Source organism: Mastigoproctus giganteus, chromosome 4 (genome assembly GCF_048544385.1).
Source record: "Mastigoproctus giganteus isolate SK-2022 chromosome 4, ASM4854438v1, whole genome shotgun sequence".
Lineage (NCBI taxonomy): Eukaryota > Metazoa > Arthropoda > Arachnida > Uropygi > Thelyphonidae > Mastigoproctus > Mastigoproctus giganteus.
This window is the reverse complement of record NC_143578.1, coordinates 70,863,353-70,887,428: the sequence shown is the minus strand read 5'-3', so window position 1 is coordinate 70,887,428 and position 24,076 is coordinate 70,863,353. Positions and strand designations below refer to the sequence as shown.

General features: G+C 38.9%; 1 protein-coding gene across 1 annotated transcript in view; it reads left to right on the top strand.

The window, feature by feature from the left end:
* Positions 1-24,076, top strand: part of LOC150086824 (F-box DNA helicase 1-like) — a 501,907-nt gene that overhangs the window by 448,174 nt on the left and 29,657 nt on the right. Inside the window, exon 18 of the mRNA XM_090371598.1 lies at positions 6,398-6,504. Coding sequence (XP_090227724.1) covers positions 6,398-6,504 — 107 coding nt within the window. The remainder of the gene's footprint in view (positions 1-6,397; positions 6,505-24,076) is intronic.

The following is a 24,076-nucleotide window of genomic DNA, read 5'->3' as shown; positions in this document are numbered from 1 at the left end:
TTTATCCATTTGCTCCAAACATTTGTCCAGTTCTTCCTTCAATTTATTTAAGCAATAAACTTCCACAATGACAGATTGAAGTTTGTTTCAGCAATCAACCACCTGCTGATTAAAGGCAAATTTTTGCACATCTATTTTGCAGTTGGCTTTCTTCAATTTGAATTTATGTTCCCTTAAGTGTGTAATCTGAGCATGAGGAAGAATCCCATCAGCATTCAGCTTGCTCAACCCATACACCTCAGTCAGATCACCTGGCAGGTGCCTAGTCTTTAGAAGCTGCAATTTGTCTTTCTGTAAGAGCATGCCTTTGTTCCCCTCACCAATCTCATTACCCTTCTCTGTACTTATTCCAGCAGTTCTACATCCATCCTAATAAAATTAGGCCTTCAGACCTGTAAGCAATACTAAAGGTGTGGACTGACCATTGCCTTATACAATGAGATAATCACCTCCTTATCCCTGCTGGCAAAATTCCTGTATATCATTAACAAGACTCTCATGAGCTGCTCTGGAAGCTTATCTGCACTGCTCAGAAAACTTCATATCTGACTGCACAATTATCCCAAAGGTCTTTTTCATTCTCCACTAACCTGGTGTAATGCCACACAGTTGGTACATTACTCTGGAGTTGCTGCTACCATGTGCAGTACTTTCATTCGTCAATGTTAAACTTCAGTTGCCACTTCACAGCCCATCTGCCAAACTTTTCTAGATGCTGTTGCAGTAGTGTACTATCATTACTGTCATTAACAACTCTACCAAACTCTGAATCATCTACAAACTTAGATGTTAAACCTGATATACCTTCATCAATATCATTGATAAATATAGAAAACAACAATGGGCCCCCATGGGACTCCACTAAAAACAATAGTCCAGGAAGAACAGTGTCCATTGCTTACCACTCTTTTCTGTCTTCTCCCACTCAACCAACCCTTTATCCATAGCAGCAACTTTCCCTTAATACCATACTGCTCCAATTTGTACAGCAGTGTTCTCCCCCAGAAAATTTTGCCAGCCAGGTGGCATTATGAAGTAGCCAGATGGAAAAGTGTAATACTTCACAATATCATAAAATTTTGTTATTTATAAATGCGACTTAAGTGATTCAGAGCAAAAATTAATTGCATAATTTAACATTATATGCTCCTGTCACATTGACCTCGATCGCTTAGTATGTTCAAATTAATATTGATCGAGATCAGTGAGCAGTACCGTACGGTACCGCAAGAATTGCTTAAATTTTAGTTGGGCCATCAGTTCAATTCATTGGGTGGTGCGCCCATTCAATAGGTCCTGGGGAGAACACTGTACAGCAATCTTTCATATGGAAATGGTATCAACAGCTTTCCTGAAATCTAAGTATATGATAACAAAATTATTTTTTGCATCCAGTTCCTTTGTGACCACATCGTAGTATCCAATCAAATTGGTCAGACAAGATTTCCCTTAACAAACCCATGTTCTGTCCGAAGTATAACTACAGTCTTGTCTAGTTGATCCAGCATTGCTTTTTAACCAGTGACTGTTATTTTCCCCGGAACAAGTTAAACTAACAGGTCTGTAATTATTTGTGTCACACTTTGATCCTCCCCCTCTTTGTGCATTGGGGATACATTTGCACATCTCCAGTCTGTGGGAACCTCCTCTGAATCCAAGGATGCTCTTATAATTATGGCTAAAGGTTTGCTTACTTCCTTTGCTGCCTCTCTTAATATAACTGGATAGATCCCACCACCCCAGATGCATTTCTTATATTTAACTTCAACAGTTTCTCCTCCACTTTGCTCTCCGTTACTACAAAATCATCTAGCTCCGTTAGAATTTAGTAAACTTCTGTCCTCCCCTTCTTTACAGAAATCCTCATGTGTGAATGTAATGCATATGAAGTGAACCAATCTGATTCATCCCCTTCCTTCTACAGTTTAAGGAGTAAAGAAGTCTTTGCTGTTCTTCTTTGCATCCTTTGTCAAATATTTCTTGTAATTTGCCTTCACTTGCACTTTGTGACAATTACAGACTAGCTTATATCTAATATAGGCTTCTGTGTCGCCTGATAATTTTTATGCATTTTCCTTCTCTGCCACAAGTCTCATTAATTCATCTTACATCCATTTAGGCCTCATTCTTGAATGGTATTTTGGTATAAAAAGCCTGGTAGCTTTTAAAATTAATTCTTTGAATGCATTTAGAATTGGCTGATGGTATCATCATAAGTTGGTACCAGTCTATAGAATGTAAAAACTGTCTGAGATCAGTGTAATCACCTTTACGAAAGCAAAACCCACCCCTTTACCCTTGTTGGTAGTTACATCTTTAAGTAAATCCCATATCAATACACTCTGATCACTGCCACTTAGTGGTTCTTTTATCTGCAGCTTCTTAAAGCATGAATAGTCACTGCTGATAATCAGATTAGGAGTATTACATCCTCTGGTTGCCTCTGTAGTGTGCTGCTGTAGAAAACAGTTATCCAGTAAATCCACAAAAGTCAAGTTAGTGTGTAAGTGATCAATCCAGAAGTTTCAGTCAATATCTGGAAAGTTAAAATCTCCCATTATAAGACATTCTGACTTACTGGCCCATTTATATCTCTGTATAGTTGTTCATTGTACTCATTCAAGTCATTAGGCTTATAACACACTCCTACTCTCATTTTTGCATTCCCAGAGCTTATGTCACATGAAACCGACTCATCATCAATCAACTGGATGTACTGCCTTAGATTTTATGTGCCTCTTTACTAAAAGTATAACCCCCTCCCTCCCTCCTGTCCTGTCTGTTCCTTTCTATGCACATCGTACTCCCCATATTCAAATTCTGCATCCCTTATATCTGAGTAATATCCCAACAATGTCCGTATTTGATGTCTTGACCAGCACTTCAAATTCATCAAATATATTTACTATGATCCCATAGGGATCATAGTAAATAAATTTGTATGTACACCAAAAGCATTGGTGTACATGCAAATATGTATGCACCTGTCTTACCTTTAGTTACCCTATCACAGCCTATGTTGCTACCTGTTCCATGATTGCTTCCAGCAGGCCTTGAATTCTCCGGCACCTTGCTTTCCAGGCTGCTGCTCGTTCCAATAGCAGTGCAAGAATAACTCTGACCTCTTTCTCCTCCCCCTCAAGCTACCACTTTTCTGACCCACCTAACGTTGCCTCGATAGTATCAGCAAATATTCTTGCACCCTTTCTATTTAAGTGTATCCATTCCCCGTAGAAGCAGTCCCCCTATTAACAAGCACAGACCATGTTTGTTGTGAAAAACTTTACCCCATGAGCCTTGCACATTCTCTCCATGGCCGAATTGATTCACAAGGCTCTCATCATATATTCCCTTCTATCGTGACTGGGCAGAATTGCAGACACTCAAATTTAATCCTAACTTGTGACTCTTTTTCAAAATTGACCTGTACTTGTTAAGTAAGTCCGCAGATCTTCTACTCTTGATGTCATTAGTGCCAATTTATACAACAATATCACCATTTGTGCCCCATCAGACAAATATGATATCTGCTTTACATCATCAACTTTTGCCCCTGGCAAGCATACCTTGGTCCTGTTCTATCTATCCTTTTTGTACAATATATTTCCTGTTTCTCTGACAATAGAGTCACAGACAACAACTAGCACCTGTGGGACCAGTGCAAGCTGTGGCATTGATATGGGCAACTGAGAGTTTGATGTCCCCCCACTTAAATCCTTTGACGAAATCCACCCTGTTCTTCAAGCTTTAATAATGGCCTACAACAATGCTGAGTTGCCGCCGAGCTCACACAGAGACATCCAACTTGGCAATATCATGTCCCATTCATGATAGCTCTGCAAACATCAGACAAGCAGTACATTTTGTAAGGCTCTGATTCAGAGGACAGCCACTTCCCTCAGTTCTCTCCCAAGCCATGACACTCCCACTAATTTGAACCTTTTGCTTTGCTGCTGTGGGCTGAGGCATGATTTCAGTTTAAATTCAATATAATTAAAAATACTACACTAAACTTATATCCTAATGCAGTAATAACACTATGCAGTGGTTATGCTATGAAGTCTACATTACTGAATGTATATATAGTATTTCAGTAATATGTACAGTATTTCACTAGTAGGCATTGGAAAAATAAAATAACATGCTCATCACTGTAATAGTGATAACATACCAGTGTAAAACAATTTCTCTGAAATTCTTTTGTATTATTCACTATTTTTTTCGAAAAAATAGTCTGCAACTATTTGCATGTGAGCATCACGATACTATTTTTACATAGTAGAACTGCTGCAGTGCTAAGCGAATAACAATGCATTTATTATAACAGACAGTCAGAGGCAGTGATGTCATGGATGCTTGTGTGCCAGTGGTGGAAGATATGTTTTAAGTTAAAACTATTTTTATTTTTGTACAACATAAAATGGCTGAGGTGAGTCAACCTATACTCTGTGTTTTGACTATAGTGTTAATCCAAATGCCATAGGAAGTTTCCTGTACTGCTTATGCAGTATTTTAATAGTATATTTTTAGATAAATTTTGATATATGCTTCATTATTATTCTAGTTTGCGCTAATAGAAATCTTTCCCAACATGTGCAAGTTGAACACACCCCAGACCATTACCGACCATCCACCTGCCTGACCAGTTCCTTGTTGACATGATGAGTGCATAGCTTTGTGCGGTTTCCACCAGATATGCACCCTCCCATCTTCTCGAAATAACTGGAAACGGGACTCATTGGACCAGGAGACCAGTCTCCAGTCATCCAAGGTCCAGTGCCGATGTTCTTTCACCTTGTTGAAGCGTAGGGTCCTGTGTATATTTTTACTTACTTTTTTTTTTTTTTTTTTTTTGTACACCTATTCAAATGCTTCTCCCTTTCCCTTTGTTCTGATATTTATGATAAATAATATATTTTAATGAATTGCTGTGTACTTAGTTTTATTTTTAATTTTACAAATTACCCCTTTTTTTATGGTATAATTCAATCCTCATATAATTCAATATAATTGAAATCTTTTTTAAGTTGATCCTGATGGAGATAGGGGAAGGCAAATAAAATATTTTCATTTGACCTTGATTTACAGGGAATTATTTTTTTGAGGACTGTACTCAGATAAATTAATGTGCAATGCTTCATTTGCAAGCATTTTCACATTGTTAGTTCCACCAACAGGTATTATATCAGATATGTCATTGACACATTATGCTACTACTGAGTGCAGTCTTTTAACTGAAAATTATAAATAAATTTCAGTTTATCTTCTTACACTTATTGGATAAAACAGTGTCTTACTTCCCTAACTTATTTTCATTAAGGTAGATTAGGGAAGTAAGAAAAGGGAAAATAGGGAATTTATTTTCCCTTTTCTTACTTTTCAACATTGGTAGCAGCAGTAGGTCATATCAGGAGTCAAATTCTGTGCTAATTATGGATCCCTACTTTGATGTAGAGTTTGGCTTTTTTTTAAATAGTTAATTTTGTTTGATATTAAAATCAGCAAAAGTATCAATCCTTGGCAAGGTGTATCATATTGCTTTTGTTCCTGTTCTAATATCATCCTTAAACAATAGTGAAAGTAATTTTTTTTTATGTATATATCTGAAAACGAAATGCACAAGGCATAATTCTTATGGGTTTTGGTAATTAACTATATAATATCGGTGTAAATACACCATAGTTAACCCATAAATTTGAACTACGTAAGTAATGTAGAAGGCATCGTTTTAATTGTATCTCATATTGTGGTTGCCTTCACAACGAGATAGCGGTATTGCACTACTTCAAATAAATAACACTTCTCTAGTAGAGAAGACTACTGTTATTTATTTTTCAGAGGATAATACCACCCAGACGATCATTTTGAAGCTATTGGGCTTCATCATCAGTGGGCGGGCAGGTACCCTGGCATGTGACGGCATGTTGCATTACTAGGGTACCTGCCCGCCCCCTGATGATGAAGCCCAATAGCTTCAAAACGATCGTCTGGGTGGTGGTATCCTCTGAAAAATAAATAACAGTAGTCTTCTCTACTAGAGAAGCTTTATTTATTTAAAGTAGTGCAATCCCGCTATCTCGTTGTGAAGGCAACCACAATATGAGATACAATTAAAACGATGCCTTCTACACTACTTACGTAGTTCAAATTTATGGGTTAACTATGATGTATTTACACCGATATTATATAGTATATATCTGAGTACAGTTCTCAAAATATCTCGCTGTATAATATTTCTTAAATAATTGTATTGCTTCTTTTTCAATTTCTTTCAAAACTATTTCCTTACATTCGGTTTCAAAAGTTTTTAAGAAAAATATTGGTTAAGAAAAACTTTATTTGTATTACATTTTCAATTTATAGATAATTATTTTCCATTGTGTTCTGCATAATATAGACTCTTCACTAGAAGATGAATTCAATGCTTTGTATGTGGCCATTACTCGAGCAAAAAAGTGCTTGCTTATCCCACATTCTGTGTATTTTTGTCTTCTTGCCGCTCAGGTATGTACCCCTTCCCCTCTGTATCCATCCAGTTATTTAATTAAATTTGTTTTGCATATTTAGATAGATTATCTTAAATCATATAAAGGTTTGTTATTTATTATTATTTTTTTTTTATGTAAACCCCAAACACGAGAGGTATTAGAACCTATAGTACTTAGTACCATGCTTGGATTGGAGGTTGAGAAGACAAAAGAAGATATTTGTTGGCATTGGACTTGAACTTCTGTAGACTGTAATTTTCAGGAAATACGTATGAAGGAAGGTTGTTCCAGAAAACGGCAGTTGAATGAATAAACGAGGAAGATAAAAAGTTGGTTCTGTGAGTTTGAAGTTGGACAGTAAATGAATGTTGGCTGGTTGCGGCACGTGTTCGGACTGTTTTGAAAGAGAGAGTGGGAATTATAGAAGCTAATTCAGAAGAACAGTGCCCATGGAAATATCTGTAGAAGAGGCATGCAGCAGAAACAGTACGTCTATAAGACAGCGAGTGAAGAGACTCTGTTAGAGATGAGTCATTAATTAACCTAACTGCCTTCTTCTGAACAGAATCAAGAAGTCTGAGAGAGGTTTTGGGGGCACCACCCCAGATGTGGGAACAATATTCCATGGTAGGGCGGATTTGTGATTTGTAAAGAGTGAACAGCTGTTTGGAAGAAAAGTAACACCGAGAGCGAAAGAGAAAACCAAGTTTTTTTGATGCAGAGGAAGCAATATTTGTAATGTGCTTGTGCCAAGAGAGATTAAAAGTCAGGGTAATCCCCAAAAGAGATATATCATTTTTCCTAGAAATCTGAGTGTCTCATTTCTCATTATTTCTCATTACTTTAGAAAGAGTAGAAGTAACTGCAATGGGACGATAATTGGATGGGAGGGATTTGTCACCCTTTTTAGGAACTGGCTCGATATGAGCAAACTTCCAAAGCAGAAGGAAAAACACCTTTGGAATAAGAAAGTGAAAAAAGGTGGCAAAGAACAGGAGTAAGTTCAGGAGCACATGTTTTGAGAACAACTGAAGAAATACCATCGGGACCTGGAGCTTTCTTAGCATCAAAATTCGTCAAAATCCTTCTGACATCCTTTTGACGGAAGACCACAGGAGGCATTGAATGGAGCGTGTTGGGAATGGTGGGAGGTGTTTTACCAAGATCATTAATACATGAGTTGGAAGAAAAATGGGATGCTAACAGGTCAGCTTTATCCTTGGCTGAAGTGACAACAGAGCCATCTGGTTTGGACAGAGGTGAGAGCAGAGATGGGCAAAAGTTGCAGCCAATAGCTTTGACAAGAGACCAGAATGCTCAGCTACCATTAGGGCAAGAAGCAAGTTTTCTACTCTTAGCCTGTTCAAAATCTAGTTTGGACTGATTAATAACTGCTTTACAATTGTTGCGAGCTTTTGTGTAGGCAGAAAATGAAACTGAAGAATTAGAAACAAGCCAATTACGATATACAAATTTCTTCTCCTGAACGGCCTTAGCACATTTATCGCAAAACCAAGGTTTAGATAAAGGACGAGATTTTAAAGTGGAGTGTGGGATAAAGGATTTCATTCCTGCAAGAATAATTTCACAGACACGATCTGAGCAAACGTTGATATCAGAAGTTTTGAAACAGTAATCCAACCAAGGAAAAGAAGAAAATAAATCTCACAGGTCATCCCACTTTGCATTCTTGTAATGCCAAACAATACGAAGTTTGGAATAGCCATGAGATAAAGGCTCCATTGGAGAAGAGACAATCACCAAGTTGTGATCTGAGGTGTCTAAAGAACCTCTCATTTCGATCATGTACTTAGAAGGGTTGTTAGTGAAAAAAAGATCAAGCGTGTTGGCTGTATGGTTAGGATTGTCTGATATTCTTGTAGGTAAATGAACAATCTGTGTAAGGTCATTAGTAATAGCAAAAGCCTCAGCATCTCGACCAGCTGGGTCGTATGACTAGAAAACGGAAGCCAACTGGAGTTGTGGACATTAAAATCACCAAGGAAAATTACCTCACTGTTAGGAAAGTTAGACTGGAGAAAGTCAAATTGCAAAGAGAGGAAGTCAAAGAGCTCCAAGTGATTAATGGAGTTGGGAGAACGGTAGAGACAACAGATGAATCTGACACAATGAGGTAGAGAGATTTTAAGCCAGGGGAGATTCCAAATTACCACGTCTCTGACGGAATATCGGAATGGATATATGCACAAGAATCACCTTTGAGGCAAAAGGAATCATACAGCGAATAATTTGGGCAACTGAGATGAGCAGTAGTTGAATCAACCGATAACTGAGATTCTGTCAGAAAAAGTACATGGGTTTGGCAGACTGCAAGTGTAAATGGACATTGTTGAGATTAGAATTGAGACCACATATATTTGTGAAATTAATTAGGAAGTGTTTGAGAAGTTTAGATCTTTTCGCAGATAAGTGAAAGTCAAATTGACAATTCATGGTGTATTCAATAGTAAGAAAAAGTGGAATGGATATGCTGTGTGAAGTAATGAAATTTTTGGATATGGTGTACACATGGTAAGAATATACCCAGATCCTTGATATAACGTGGCCTCGACAATGCCCCCCACATGCACACTATTCAGACTCCCTCCAGTCACTATCTGGCATAGTAGAGGTAACAAGATTATACACTAGCTGATCCGGAAGCCTCCTAGAGAATTACCAATAGGTTCGGTCCAGTGTACTAACTAGCGTCCGGCCTGCGAACACACACACAAACACGTGCGTGTGTGCTGAAAAATTTTGAATTTGATGTTAAAATTTGATTTGTGTAAAAAATTATTGTATGTTATGTACACTCTTCAGTATGTACATTTAGGTAAGAACAGCCAGGTGTATAAGGGCAGTTAAGTGTCATCTCTTCATGCTGCAACCAAGCTTAAACCAAGGATAGGAAACAACTTTCCCATAGAGGAAAAAAGTCAGCTGATTAGGCAAAATTAAATTTAGAAATGGTAAAATCTAAATAGTGATAATACTAAATACCACATTTACCTGTATTGAGATGAAGGAAATGGCTTACCAAGGTCATCTTACAGTAAGAGTTAATAGGAAAAAAGTATGGTATTAAGACAGTTTCATCTTTACTGCTAAATGCAGATTTACTGCTAGCACCAGTGGCTTGTCAAGCCCTGATACGGAATTGCTTCCAATGAAGATTAAACTAAGTTAACTTATTCCAGGGGTAGGATTCTTTGCTGACATTGGAACAGCATGAACTGGCATGGGATATCTCCACCTTGGGGGCTGTTGACCTTACTTCAGTTGGGTAGAATCACTGCTGACACCATGGATTTGGGGTACTCTCCTGGTGTGGAATGAACATGTCCACGGGACCATTGTCTCCTAAAGTCACCGGGACTTGGAACCCAGCCTTGACCCTATCTCACATTTCCTTTTCTCCTGTTTTTTTCTTTTTTATTTTATTGGATTAGCCCACTGTATTGCCAGTCAAATGTATGGCCCCACTTCTTCATGGCAAGATATAGATACTGGATAGTAGTTCTCATTGTGATCACTACTCCCTGGTAGCTAAGAATCTAGTCATGCAACATATAACACCACACGCAACAACTGGTTTCCAGTTCAGCAACATCACAAGAAATCATGGAGTTGAAGGAAACTTCCAGCATTGCTTCAACCATTATTCAATACACATTGTCCTTTCTGTATGCATTGTACTAACCATATTCAAATTTCGAATCCTCTATGTCTGAGTTGCACCATGTTTTCAATATACCTACACTCTCTACATTAGGTGACCTAACTAATAATTTAAATCTACGAGGTTTATTTACTAAATCCCTGGGATTAGTGTATAAGCATGTATATGTTGGGAAAATAGTTGCAAGTTAGGATTGAATTTGAAAGTGTCTGCAATTCTGCCCAGACACGATAGGAGGGAGTATATGTTGAGAGCCATCTCAGTCAGTATGGCCCTGCAGAGAATCTGCATGGCTCATGGGGTAGAGTTTTTCTGTGTGGTCTGTTCTTGTTAACAAGAGACACTGTTTTTAGAGAGATGGGATACACTTGAATAGAAAGGACGCAAGAATGCTATCGAGGCAGTGATAGGTGGGTTGGAAAACTGCTAGCTTGGGGGAATGCAAAGACTAACAATTTAACTAGAACCACAGGCAGAGGTGAAAGTGATTTTCACATTGCTACTATTGATACATGCAGCACACTGGAAAGCAAGGTGTATAGGATTTCAGGCCCTGCTGTGGGTCATCATGGAACAAAAGAATAAATGGGCTGTGTTAGGGTAACTAAGAATAAGAACATGTGCATGTACACTGAGTGTACAGAAAATAATAGGATACCGACCTATTGACGGTAAGGCCCACCTTTCGCCTGGATAAGGGCAGTCACACGGCAAAGCATTGAGTCCACTAGTTCACGAAAGCATTCCACAGGTATTTCCATCCATCCATGTTTGTTACACCGCTATCCATAATTCTGTCGCATTCCTGGGTGGAGGATCCAAAGCTCGAACAGACCTTTCCACAGGGTTCATGTCCAGTGAATGGGAAGGCCATTCCGTGGTTGTAAAATCTGCGGAATGCTCTTCGAACCATGTTCTAGTCACCATAACTCTGTGAGGAGGTGAATTGTCCTGCTGGAAGAGTCCCTTGCCCTGTGGGTGCACGATGAACATGAAGGGATACAGATGGTCTGCAAGTATGGACACATAACCTAGACCGTTCAGAGATGCATCTAGACATACCAGAGGACCCAACGTGTGCCAGTTGAACAAACCCCAGACCATTACCGACCATTCACCTGCCTGACCAGTTCCTTGTTGACATGAGGGGTGCATAGCTTTGTGCGGTTTCCACCAGATATGCACCCACCTGTCTGCTCAAAATAACTGGAAACGGGACTCATCGGACCAGGAGACCAGTCTCCAGTCATCCAAGGTCCGGTGCCGATGTTCTTTCACCCAGTTGAAGTGTAGGGTCCTGTGTCATGGTGTTAGCAATGGGACTCTGGTGGGTCGGTAGCTAATAATCGCCTGATGGTCTGGTGGAGACGTTTCTGGCACCTCCGTCATTGAAGTTTGTGGTGATTTGTGCCACTGTCGCTCTCCGGTTGGCTGAAACAATGTGAGACAGGCGACGACAGCCACATTCATCCACCACCTTTCTCCACCCACAGTGCTATCCACAATGAGATGTTATTCTGGAAATTGCATATTCCCAATACACTCTTGATACTGTTGAATGGGGATAGTGCAATTTCTGTACCACCTCCACAGTAGAGTGACCCATGCGTTGGGCACCCACTATCATCCCTCTTTCAAAGTCAGTTAATTCATGACGTTTATCCATACTGACATTGAATTACTGTCTATGTGAATGCAGTGTACCTATATACCTGCCAAGCGGTGGGCTTGTCCACTAGCAAGGGGTGACAGCATCGCATTGCTCAGGAACCAGGTATTCCCATGAATTCTGTCCCTTCAGTGTATACTTGCATGTACACTAATGCTAGGAGCATTGTAAATAAATTTGATGAATTTAAATACTGATTAAGTTGTCAAATGCAGACATTGTAGGAATCGCAATGATGTGGTGTCACTCAGACATAAGTGATACTGAATTTGAATATGGGGAGTACAGTGTGTACAGGAAGATGAAATGGAGGGGTTATACTCTTAGTTAAGAAGCATATTAAATCTAAGGCAGTGCATCCAGTTGACAGAGGTAACAAGTGCAATGTTGGGTCAGTTTGATGTGATATAAGCACTGGAAAAAGAAAACTGAGAGTAGGAGTGTGTGTTATAGCCTAATTAATGTGAGTACACCAAACAGCTATACAGAGAAATACAGTAGGCCAACAAATCAGAATGTCTCATGATGGGGGATTTTAACTTTCCAGGTGTTGACTGAAAATTGTGGATTGTCACTTGCACACTAGAAAGACTTTTGTGGATTTCTTGGATGGATGACTGTTTTCTACAGTCATGTTAGAGAGGCAACAGGAGGAAGCATTACCCTTGATCTGGTTATCAGCAGTGATTCTTCATGTGTTAAGAATCTGCAGGTACAAGATTCACTTGGTGGCAAGCGATCACACTGTACTAATGTGGAATTTAATTGAAAACAATACTTCTGTCAAGGGTAAAAAGAAAGGCTTTTGCTTTCATAAGGGTGACTACACCATTCTCAACACCTTTGTTAAATTGTGTGCAGTGAGACCAACTAATAATGTTACCAGCAGCAAATTCTAAAATAAGAATTATTCAGGAAAGTAATCAAAGAAGCTACTAGGCTTTTCATACCAAAAAAGAAATACTGTTCAAGGCTTAGAATTAAATGGATGTCAAATGAACTATTGAGTCAAGTAGCAGAGAAGAAAAGTGCATGGGATGCATATAAATTATTGGGCACCAGAGAAGCCTATGGTAAATATAAATTAGTCAGTAATCAAGTTAAAAAGGATGTTAGACAAGGTAAGCCTGGACTGTACTTGTTAACAGGAGAGATTGCTTCTACAGGGATGGGATACACTTAAATAGAAAGGGTGCAAGAAAATTTGCTGATGCTATCGAGGCAATGTTAGGTGGGTCGGAAAACTGCTAGCTTGGGGGGAGACAAAGACCAATAGATTGACAGTAGCCACTGGCAGAGGTGAAAGAGATTCTTGCACTGCTTCTATTAGAATGAGCAGAAGCCTGGAAAACAAGATGCATGGTATTTCAGAGACTGCTGGGGGCCATTGCGGTACAAGTAAACACATGGGTTGTGTTAGGGTAGCTAAGAATAGAAACAGGTGCAGGTATAATTGCGTGTACACCAATGCTAGGAGTTTAGTAAATAAATTTGATGAATTTGAGGTATTGCTCAAAACATCAAAGGCAGATATTGTTGGGATATCAGAGACGTGGTGTCACACAGATATAAGGGATACAGAACTGCAATTTGGGGAGTACAACGTCTACAGAAAGGATAGACAGGATAGGAAGGGGGGAGGGGTTATGCTATTAGTTAAGAAACACATAAAAACCAAGGAAGTGAAGCCAGTCGACATCGCCGGACAGTGCAGTGTTGAGTCAGTTTGGTGTGATATAAGCATTGGGAGATCAAAATTGAGAGTAGGAGTGTGCTATAGGCCTAATGACTCTGATGAGTATAATAAGGAACTGTACAGGGAAATAGAGTGGGCCAGTAAATCAGAGAGTCTTATAATGGGAGATTTTAATTTCCCAGATATTGACTGGAATTTGGGGGCTGGTTACTCACACACTAGCAGGGCTTTTGTGGATTTATTGGATGATTGTTTTCTACATCAGCATGTTGGGGAGGCAACTAGAGGGAGTAATACTCTTGATTTGATTGTCAGCAGTGATTCTTCATGCATTAAGAATCTGCAGATAAATGAACCACTAGGTGGCAGTGATCACAGTGTGCTGAAGTGGGATTTACTCAAAGAGGTAACTACCATTAGGGGTAAAGGGAAGGGTTATTGCTTCCGTAAAGGCGACTACGATGGACTGAGACAGTATTTAAATTCTATACAGTGGGACCAACTGATGATGTTACCAACAGCAAATTCAAAATGGGAAGCATTCAAAGAACTTATCTTGGAAGCTACTAGGCTTTACATACCAACTAAGAAATATTGTTCAAGGTTTAGGCCAAAATGGATGTCAGATGAACTAATGAGGCATATGGCAGAGAAGAAAAATGCATGGGATACTTACAAATTAACACATGACACAGAAGCCTATGATAGATACAAGTTGATATGCAACCAAGTTACAAAGGAGGTTAGGCAGGCAAAGGCAGATTACGAGAAATCCTTGGCAAGGGATGCAAAGAAAAACAGCAAAGAGTTCTTTACTTATGTAAACTCTAGAAGGAAGGGGATGAATCAGATTGGTCCACTTGATATTGATGAGTCAACTGTTGATGATCCTGCTCAGGTAGCTAACAAACTAAATGAATATTTTGCATCGAGATTCACACATGAGGAGTTATTCAGCAAGGGGAATGCCAGAGGTGTATTCAACTCTAGCAGTAAGCTACAGAATCTTGAAATAACTGGGAGTAAAGTGGAGGAGAAACTGTTGAAGATAAACACAAGAAAGGCACCCGGGGTGGATGGGATCTATCCAGTTATATTAAAGGAGGTAGCAAAGGAAGTAAGCAAACCCTTAGCCATAATTATGAGAGCTTCCTTGGACTCAGGGGAGGTACCCATAGACTGGAAATGTGCAAATGTGACCCCAATTCACAAAGGAGGATCAAAGGCTGACACAAGTAATTATAGACCTGTGAGCTTAACTTCTGTTCCAGGAAAATTAATGGAGGCACTGGTTAAAGAAGCACTGCAGGATCATTTAGACAAGACTTCAGTTATAGCTCAGACACAGCATGGTTTTGTTAAGGGGAAGTCTTGCCTGACCAACTTGATTGGATATTATGATGCAGTTACAAAAGAACTGGATGTAGGGAATAACTTTGATATTATATACTTGGATCTTAGAAAGGCTTTTGATACTGTTGCACATGGAAGACTGCTACACAAATTGGAGCAGTGTGACATTGGAGGCAAATTGCTGCTATGGATAAAGGGGTGGTTGAGGGGGAGAAGACAGAGAGTGGTAATCAATGGACACTGCTCATCGTGGACTAATGTTATTAGTGGAGTCCCTCAGGGTTCAGTGTTGGGTCCATTATTGTTTTCTGTATTTATAAATGATATTGATGATGGTATATCAAGCTTAATGTCCAAGTTTGCAGATGATACAAAGGTTAGCAGGGTTGTCAAGGACACTACTGACACTATGCTGCTGCAACAGGATCTGGAAAGGTTGAGCAGATGGGCTGAGAGGTGGCAAATGAAGTTTAACATTGACAAATGTAAAGTACTACACATGGGAAACAGCAACCCCAGAGCAACGTATCAACTCTGTGGTACTACACTGACAGTGGTAGAGAATGAAAGGGACTTGGGGGGTGGTTGTGCAGGCAGATATGAAGTTCTCTGAGCAGTGCAGACGGGCTGCAAGAGTAGCTCATGGAGTATTGTCAATGATATACAGGAATTTTTCCAGCAGGGATAAGGAGGTGATTATTCCATTGTATAAGGCAATGGTCAGGCCACACCTAGAGTACTGTATACAGGTCTGGAGGCCTCATTTCAAGAAGGATGTAGAGCTGCTGGAACGAGTACAGAGAAGGGCAACAAGATTAGTGAATGGAACAAAGGGGTGCTCTTACGAAGAAAGGCTTAAGTTTTGCAAATTACAGTGTCTGGAGACTAGGCACCAGCGAGGTGATCTGATAGAGGTGTATAAAGCCTTGAATGGTTTAAGCATGCTCAATGCTGATGGGATTCTTCCTATAGCTCAGAAAAATCACCTGAGAGGGCATAAATTCAAATTGAGGAAAGACAGATGTAGGATAGACGTGAGGAAATTTGCCTTTAGCTGGTTGGTGGAATTTGCCTTCCACCAACCAGCGGGTGGAACAACCAACCAGCGGGTGGTTGGTTGGTGGAACAGACTTCCATCCCTTGTGGTGGAGGTTGATAGCCTAAATAAGTTTAAGTCTCAGCTGGACAGGTATTTGGAACGAACAGAGGGGTGAAGTGGAAGTGGGTTTTTTTTTTTGGCTGATGCTGCATAAGCTTGCTTTCTTGCATCAAATGCCTCTACTAATGTTAATGCTAATGCTAAGGCAGATTATGAGAAGTCTCTGGCAAAGAAAAACAGCAGACTCCTATGCCTATATTAACAGTAGAAGGAAGGGGTTGAATCACATTAGCCACTTGAGCACCAAGGGTTAACCATTGATGACCCTGCTTATGTTTCAGACAAATTGAATAAGTGCATCTAACATGCTACTGTAGAAAACATTCACACATGAGGAATTCTTTAGGGAAGGGGATGTCAGAAGTTCATCAAACTCTAACGAGCAGCTAAATGACTTTGTGATAACTGAAAGGAAAATTGTTCAGGATGGGCTTAAAAAAGGCAGCTAGGGCAAATGGAAGCTATCCAGTTATATTAAGGGAGGCAGCAAAGGAGGTAAGCAAACCCTTAGCAATAATTATGAGAGCATCCTTGGATTCAGGGAGGGTCCCTATGGACTGGAGAAATGCAAATATATCCTCAATTTATGAAGGGGGGATCGAAAGGCAAAATGAGTAATTACAGACCTATTAGCATTAGTAGAGGCATTTGATGCAAGAAAGCAAGCTTATGCAGCATCAGCCAAAAAAAAAAAAAAAAAAAAAAACCCCACTTCCACTTCACCCCTCTGTTCGTTCAAAATACCTGTCCAGCTGAGCCTTAAACTTATTTAGGCTATCAACCTCCACCACAAGGGATGGCAGTCTGTTCCACCAACCAACCACCCGCTGGCTAAAGGCAAATTTCCGCACGTCTATCCTACATCTGTCTTTCCTCAATTTGAATTTATGCCCTCTCAGGTGATTTTTCTGAGCTAGAGGAAGAATCCCATCAGCATTGAGCATGCTTAAACCATTCAAGGCTTTATACACCTCTATCAGATCACCTCGCTGGTGCCTAGTCTCCAGACACTGTAATTTGCAAAACTTAAGCCTTTCCTCGTAAGAGCACCCCTTTGTTCCATTCACTAATCTTGTTGCCCTTCTCTGTACTCGTTCCAGCAGCTCTACATCCTTCTTGAAATGAGGCCTCCAGACCTGTATACAGTACTCTAGGTGTGGCCTGACCATTGCCTTGTACAATGGAATAATCACCTCCTTATCCCTGCTGGAAAAATTCCTGTATATCATTGACAATACTCCATGAGCTACTCTTGCAGCCCGTCTGCACTGCTCAGAGAACTTCATATCTGCCTGCACAATCACCCCCAAGTCCCTTTCATTCTCTACCACTGTCAGTGTAGTACCACAGAGTTGATACGTTGCCCTGGGGTTGCTGTTTCCCATGTGTAGTACTTTACATTTGTCAATGTTAAACTTCATTTGCCACCTCTCAGCCCATCTGCTCAACCTTTCCAGATTCTGTTGCAGCAGTGTAGTGTCAGTAGTGTCCTTGACAACCCTGCCAACCTTTGTATCATCTGCAAACTTGGACATTAAGCTTGATATACCATCATCAATATCATTTATAAATACAGAAAACAATAATGGACCCAACACTGAGCCCTGAGGGACTCCACTAATAACATTAGTCCACGATGAGCAGTGTCCATTGATTACCACTCTCTGTCTTCTCCCACTCAACCACCCCTTTATCCATAGCAGCAATTTGCCTCCAATGTCACACTGCTCCAATTTGTGTAGCAGTCTTCCATGTGCAACAGTATCAAAAGCCTTTCTAAGATCCAAGTATATAATATCAAAGTTATTCCCTGCATCCAGTTCTTTTGTGACTGCATCATAGTATCCAATCAAGTTGGTCAGGCAAGACTTCCCCTTAACAAAACCATGCTGTGTCTGAGCTATAACTGAAGTCTTGTCTAAATGATCCTGCAGTGCTTCTTTAACCAGTGCCTCCATTAATTTTCCTGGAACAGAAGTTAAGCTCACAGGTCTATAGTTACTTGTGTCAGCCTTTGATCCTCCTTTGTGAATTGGGGTCACATTTGCGCATTTCCAGTCTATGGGTACCTCCCCTGAGTCCAAGGAAGCTCTCATAATTATGGCTAAGGGTTTGCTTACTTCCTTTGCTGCCTCCTTTAATATAACTGGATAGATCCCATCCATTAGCTTAAATCTCTTCCAGGGAAAATAATGGAATCACTGGTTAAAGAAGTAATGTAGGACCATTTGGACAGGCATGCAATTATTCTGTAACTACAACATGGATTTGTCAAGGGGCAGTCTTGTCTAACCAATCCAATAGATTATTATTATTGTGCGGTGGCCAAGGAACTGGATGCAAAAAATAATTGTGATGTTACATACTTGGATTTCAGGAAAGCTTTTGATACTGTTGCACATAAAAAACTGCTATATAAACTGGAGCAATGTGGCATTAAGGGAAGTTACTGCTACGGATAAAGGGATGGTTAAGTGGAAGAAGACAGAGAGTGGTTATCAATAGGCACTGCTCTTTGTGGAACAATGTTATTAGCAGAATTCGCTGGGGTTCAGTGCTGGGTCCATTGTTGTTTTCAATATTTATCAATGATATTGATGAAGATATATCAGACTTAATGTTGAAGTTTGCAGGGTGATTCATCAGGGTGAGCGACTGCATCAAGATATAGGATAATTGTGTCGATGGGCTGAGAAATGGCAGTTGAAGATTAATATCGAAAAATGCAAGATACTACACATGTGTAGCAATAACCACAGAGTAACTTATCAACTGTTTGGTACTACACTCAGGATAGTGAAGAATGAAAAAGACCTTGGGGGTAATTGTGCAGTCAGACATGAAATTCTCTCAGCAGTGCAGACATGCTGGCAGAGCGCTCATGGTGTTTTGTCAATAATATACAGAAACTTTGCTAGCAGGGATAAGGCCATGGTTAGACTGCATCTTGAGTCTGTATACAGGTCTGGAGGCCTCACTTTAAGAAGGATGTAGATCTGCTGAAACAGGTACAGAGAATGGAAACCAGATTGGTGAAGGGAACAAAAGCTCTTACCTAGAAAGGCTTCAGTTTCTAGTGACCAACCATATACAGGGAGATCCGATTGAGGTGTTTAAAGCCTTGAATGGATTGAGTAAGGTGAATGTTAATGGTATTCTTCCACTTGCTGAGACTACACACACACACAAGGGGGCAAAAATTCAAGTTGAGGAAGGATGATTGTAATATAGATGTTGAGAATTTTGCCCTCATCCCTCAGGTGGTTGATTGATTGTTGGAACAGGCTTCCATCTGTTGTGGAATTGGATGGGTTGGTTGAATAAATTCAACTGAGAACTAGACAAATTCTTGGAGGGTACAGATAGGCAAACTGGTTTTTCTTTTTTTTTTTGCGCTGATGCTAAATAAGCTTCCTTTCTTGCATCATCTGTCATTACATACATATACCTGTTTTTGCTCATGATTTTCCCTAGCACATCCCTTGCATTTGCTTCTTTTGTGAAGACAACCAGTAGGCCTTGTAAAATTCAACCAAATTCCACGCGAGCACACAAATACTGTGTGCACGTGCCACAGGAAGTAGTGCTGCTGTTTAGTCTGATTCATGAAAGTAGGTTCTGACATTGGGTTTAGCAGCTGATGAGTCCCTTGTTTTAATTCATTTGAGGCTGCCAACACAGTTCTTCAAGCCCTCATGTTTGCCATTCAGAATGCCGAAGTTGCACTTAATCTCTCACACTCTTTGCAATGAAAACAGTTTTCATTGCAAAGAGAATGGGACAAAACACAAAGGCATCCCATTTGGATATATAGGAAGACATGGACAAATGTTTGGAGCGGAATGGATGGGTGAAATGGGAAGGGTTTTTTTTTTTTTTTTTTGGCTGATTCTGTATAAGCTTGCTTTCTTGCATCATATGCCTCTACTAATGCTAATATGAGGTCCCACTGTAGATGACTTCATGTCATTTATAGTGATACATGATACAAATAGTATACATTATAAAATCCTGATTTGTAGAATTTTTATTTTTTTTTAAATATGATATCTTGTCAAAAAGCCCACTTTCTTCTTCATCTGCATCAATTAATTTCATTTTATTGTATTTTGAAATGTATGCAAAACTTTTTTTCCACACATTGCCAATTAACACAATTTTTAAGATCGATCCATCTAAAACAATCAATATTTTGAAAATGTGTAAAGCGGAGGTCTAAATATTGGATAAAGTTCCGATAAAAACCGTTCACATTGGAAATGAAGTAATTTTTTTTGGAGCAACCATTTTCTTCTAAATTTGTTAACTAATTGCATATAATGGGTGGTAGATACTGCATATCCATTCTTTCTTTTAATTTGAATTTTAAATTGTTTATCTCTTCAAAAACTTTCATATTTTATCGCCTTCAATATTTTTCACTGCACTGTGGAATGCTGCCTGACTGTGCATGAAATACAATCATACTTCTTGAGAGATCATCTTCAAAAAAACTTAGCAGAGTCCTCAGATGGTTGTCGATGGATAAGAAATAAGATTTTAGAGGCAAATACAATTTTAAAACTCTTTCAGTCACAGGTGTCAAAGCCAGCCATCTGGTCTTACTGTATCGTAGCAAGTACATGTACTCCACCTCTGCATTTTCACAGATTTCTTTTAATAACGCTGCCTTTACTGTAAATATATAAGAATAACTATAAATTTTGACAATGATGCCCTCAATATTAGTAGGAAGTTGATCTGCTAACTGAATAGTATTATGCACTATATGTGCAGTGCAACCTACTACAATACTTGGTTTCTGAAGATGGTTCTTTAACTTATAATAAACATTATTTGTTCCTTTTTCTAGAAGACCTCCAAAGTTTGTATTAGCATTGGCAGCACAAACTGCTAGAAGTTTATTTTCTAAATTATTATTTTTTATTATTTCTACAATTGAATCTGTAATTATTTCAGAAGTTTCTCCTGGAGAGATACAAAATCCAAGAGTTTTATTTGCACCCCTACTTTGTAGTAAAAAAAACAGGGAAATTAAAGAGGGAAATATTTTAATGTCGTGATTTGATGCATCTGTAAATATTGTTATAAAATGAACACTTTCTAAAGTTTTCAAAAGTTAAAAATTTTATATGGCACAAGTACCTTTTCTATAATTGCTTCGGTTTTTGTACAACCACAGGTAAATTTTTGATTGAATAATTTACGAATAATTTATGTTTTACAATCCACTGATCGAATACTGCCTCAGCATTGCCAATTCTTTTTCTTTGGATCCGAATTCAACTTTTTGAAAAAAAAACTACTTAATTTTGTTGAAGAAGCTGCAGCTGATAACGGCTGTTTATGCTTGTGATGTTATTCTTTCCTCCCAATGCAGTCGAAAACTCTGTTGCAGATATTGCACTGTACATTGTGCTCAATTTTGGATTTTTTGATGAAACCAAATTCTTCTTTTAATTTATCTGTAAATTTACAATATTGTTCTTCAACATGGTGGGTAAATCTGAAATTTATTATTTTTTTAAAAATAATAATAATTTCAGATTTTAGAATTTAGATTTAATATTACACTCAGGTTTTAAAAAAAAAATAAACATAATGCATACATATTTGTTTTTGTAAACATAATGCATACATATTTGTTTACAATTATCATGCAGCTAATAAACAATTAATAACCAACCTGCCAACCTTTGTATCATCTGCAAACTTTGACACTAAGCCTGATCAATATCATGAATAAATATTGAAAACAACGAGTCCAGAACTGAACCCTGGGGAACTCTACTGATAACATTACTCCACGAAGAGCAGTGCCCATTGATAACCACTCTCTATCTTCTTCCACTTAACCATCCCTTTATCCATAGCAGTAACTTGCCCTTAATGGCTCATTGCTCCAGTTTATACAGCAGTCTTTTATGTGCACCAGTATCAAAAGCCTTCCTGAAATCTAAGTATATGATATCAAAATTATTTTTACATCCAATTCTTTGGTCACTGCATCATAGTTACCTATCAGATTGGTTGGACATGACCACCCCTTAACAAATCCATGCTGTGACTGCAATATAATTGCATTCCTGTCCAGATGGTAATGGATTACTTCTTTAACAAGTGATTGATTCCATTATTTTCCCTGGAACAGGTGTTAAGCTGACATGGCTGTAATTAGTAACAGCAACTCTTTCATATCAGGTGGATAGTGCAATGTTTAATCAGGTTCGGGTGACAAAAGCACTGGAAAAGCAAAAATAAGAGTAGGAGTATGTTATAGGCCTAATGACTCTGATGAGTACAATGAACAACTGTACAGAAAAATAGTGGGCCAATAAATATGAATGTCTTATAATCGGAGATTTTAACTTTCCAGATATTGGCTGGATTTATTGGATGACTGTTTTCTAAATCAGCATGTTCAAGAAGCAACCAGATGAGTAATAATACTCTTGATCTGATTATCAATGATTATTCATCCATTAAGAATCTGCATTTAAAAGAAACAGTGTACTGATTTGGGATTTACTTAAAGATGTACCTACGATCAAGGGTAAAAGGAAGTGTTTTTGCTTTCATAAAGTCGAGTACAGTGGAACCAACTGATGATCTTACAAACAGCAAATTCTAAATGGAAAGCATTCAAGGAATTAATCATAGAAGCTACTAGGCTTTTTATACCAACTAAGAAATACTCTTCAAGTTATAGGCCTAAACAGATGTCAGATGAACCGATGAGACTCGTGGCAATGAAGAAAAATGCATGGTATGCATATAAATTATCAGGCAATACAGAAGCTGATGGTAGATATAAACTAGTCGGTAATCAAGTCACAAAGGAGGTTAGGCAAGCGAAGGCAGATTTCGAGAAATCTTTGGAGAAGGATGCAACAGCAAAGACTTCTTTGCTTACGCTAGAAGAAAATGAATCAATTTGGTCCAGTTGACATCGAAGTTTAATTATTGATGATCCTTCTCAGATAGCTGACAAACTGAATGATTGTTTTACATCTACATTCACACGTTAGGCATCCTCTAGAGAAGTGGAGGCCAGAAGTTTATCAAACTCTAACAGGGAACTAAATGATTTTGTAATAACTGAGAGGAAAGTGAAAGAGAAATTGTTGAAGTTGAACATAAGAAAGGCTTGGGATGGGATCTATCCAATTATATTAAGGGAGGTAGCAAAGAAAGTAAACAAACCCTTAGCCATAATTATAGAAGCATCCCTTGGATTCAGGGGAGGTCCCCGCAGAATGGAGAAGTGTGAATGAATCCACAATTCACAAAGGGGGATTAAAGGGTGACACAAGTAATTACAGACGTGTTAGTCTTTCAGTTTAAAAGAATGGAGTAGCTGGTTAAAGAAGCAATGCAGGGTCATCTAGAAAATACTGCAATTATACTTCAGACACAAGATTGGTTTGTTAAGGGAAAATCTTGTCTGACCAATTTTAATTGGATGTCACAGAAGAACTGGATTCAAAAAATAATTTTGATATCATATACTTGGATTTCAGGAAAGCTTTTGATATTGTTACATATGAAAGACTGCTGTACAAATTGGAGCAGTATGGCATTAAGAGCAAGTTGCTTTGGATTGGGCAAGTTGGATTAAGGGATGGTTGAGTGAGAGAAGACAGAGTGGTAATCAATGAGCACTGCTCTTCCTAGACTAATGCTATTAGTGGAGTCCACCAGGGTTCAGTGTTGTGCCCATTGTTGTTTTCTATATTTAACAATGATATTGATGAAAGTATATCAGGCTTAATGACCAAGTTTTCAGACGATACAAAGGCAGGTTGTTAATGATAGTACACTACAGCACCTCTGTAGCCAGGTGGGCAGGAGCAGCGGTACGTAGCACACACTTCTTGATTAGATCGGGGTTTGAGCCCGTGACCACCAAATACGGAGGGTGCGGAAAGGTCAGGGAATGACCACCGCATATCCCGGAGCAATATGGCCTTAGTTGCTAATGCTCCTAAAAACCAAACAACAAACATAGTACACTACTGCAACAAGATCT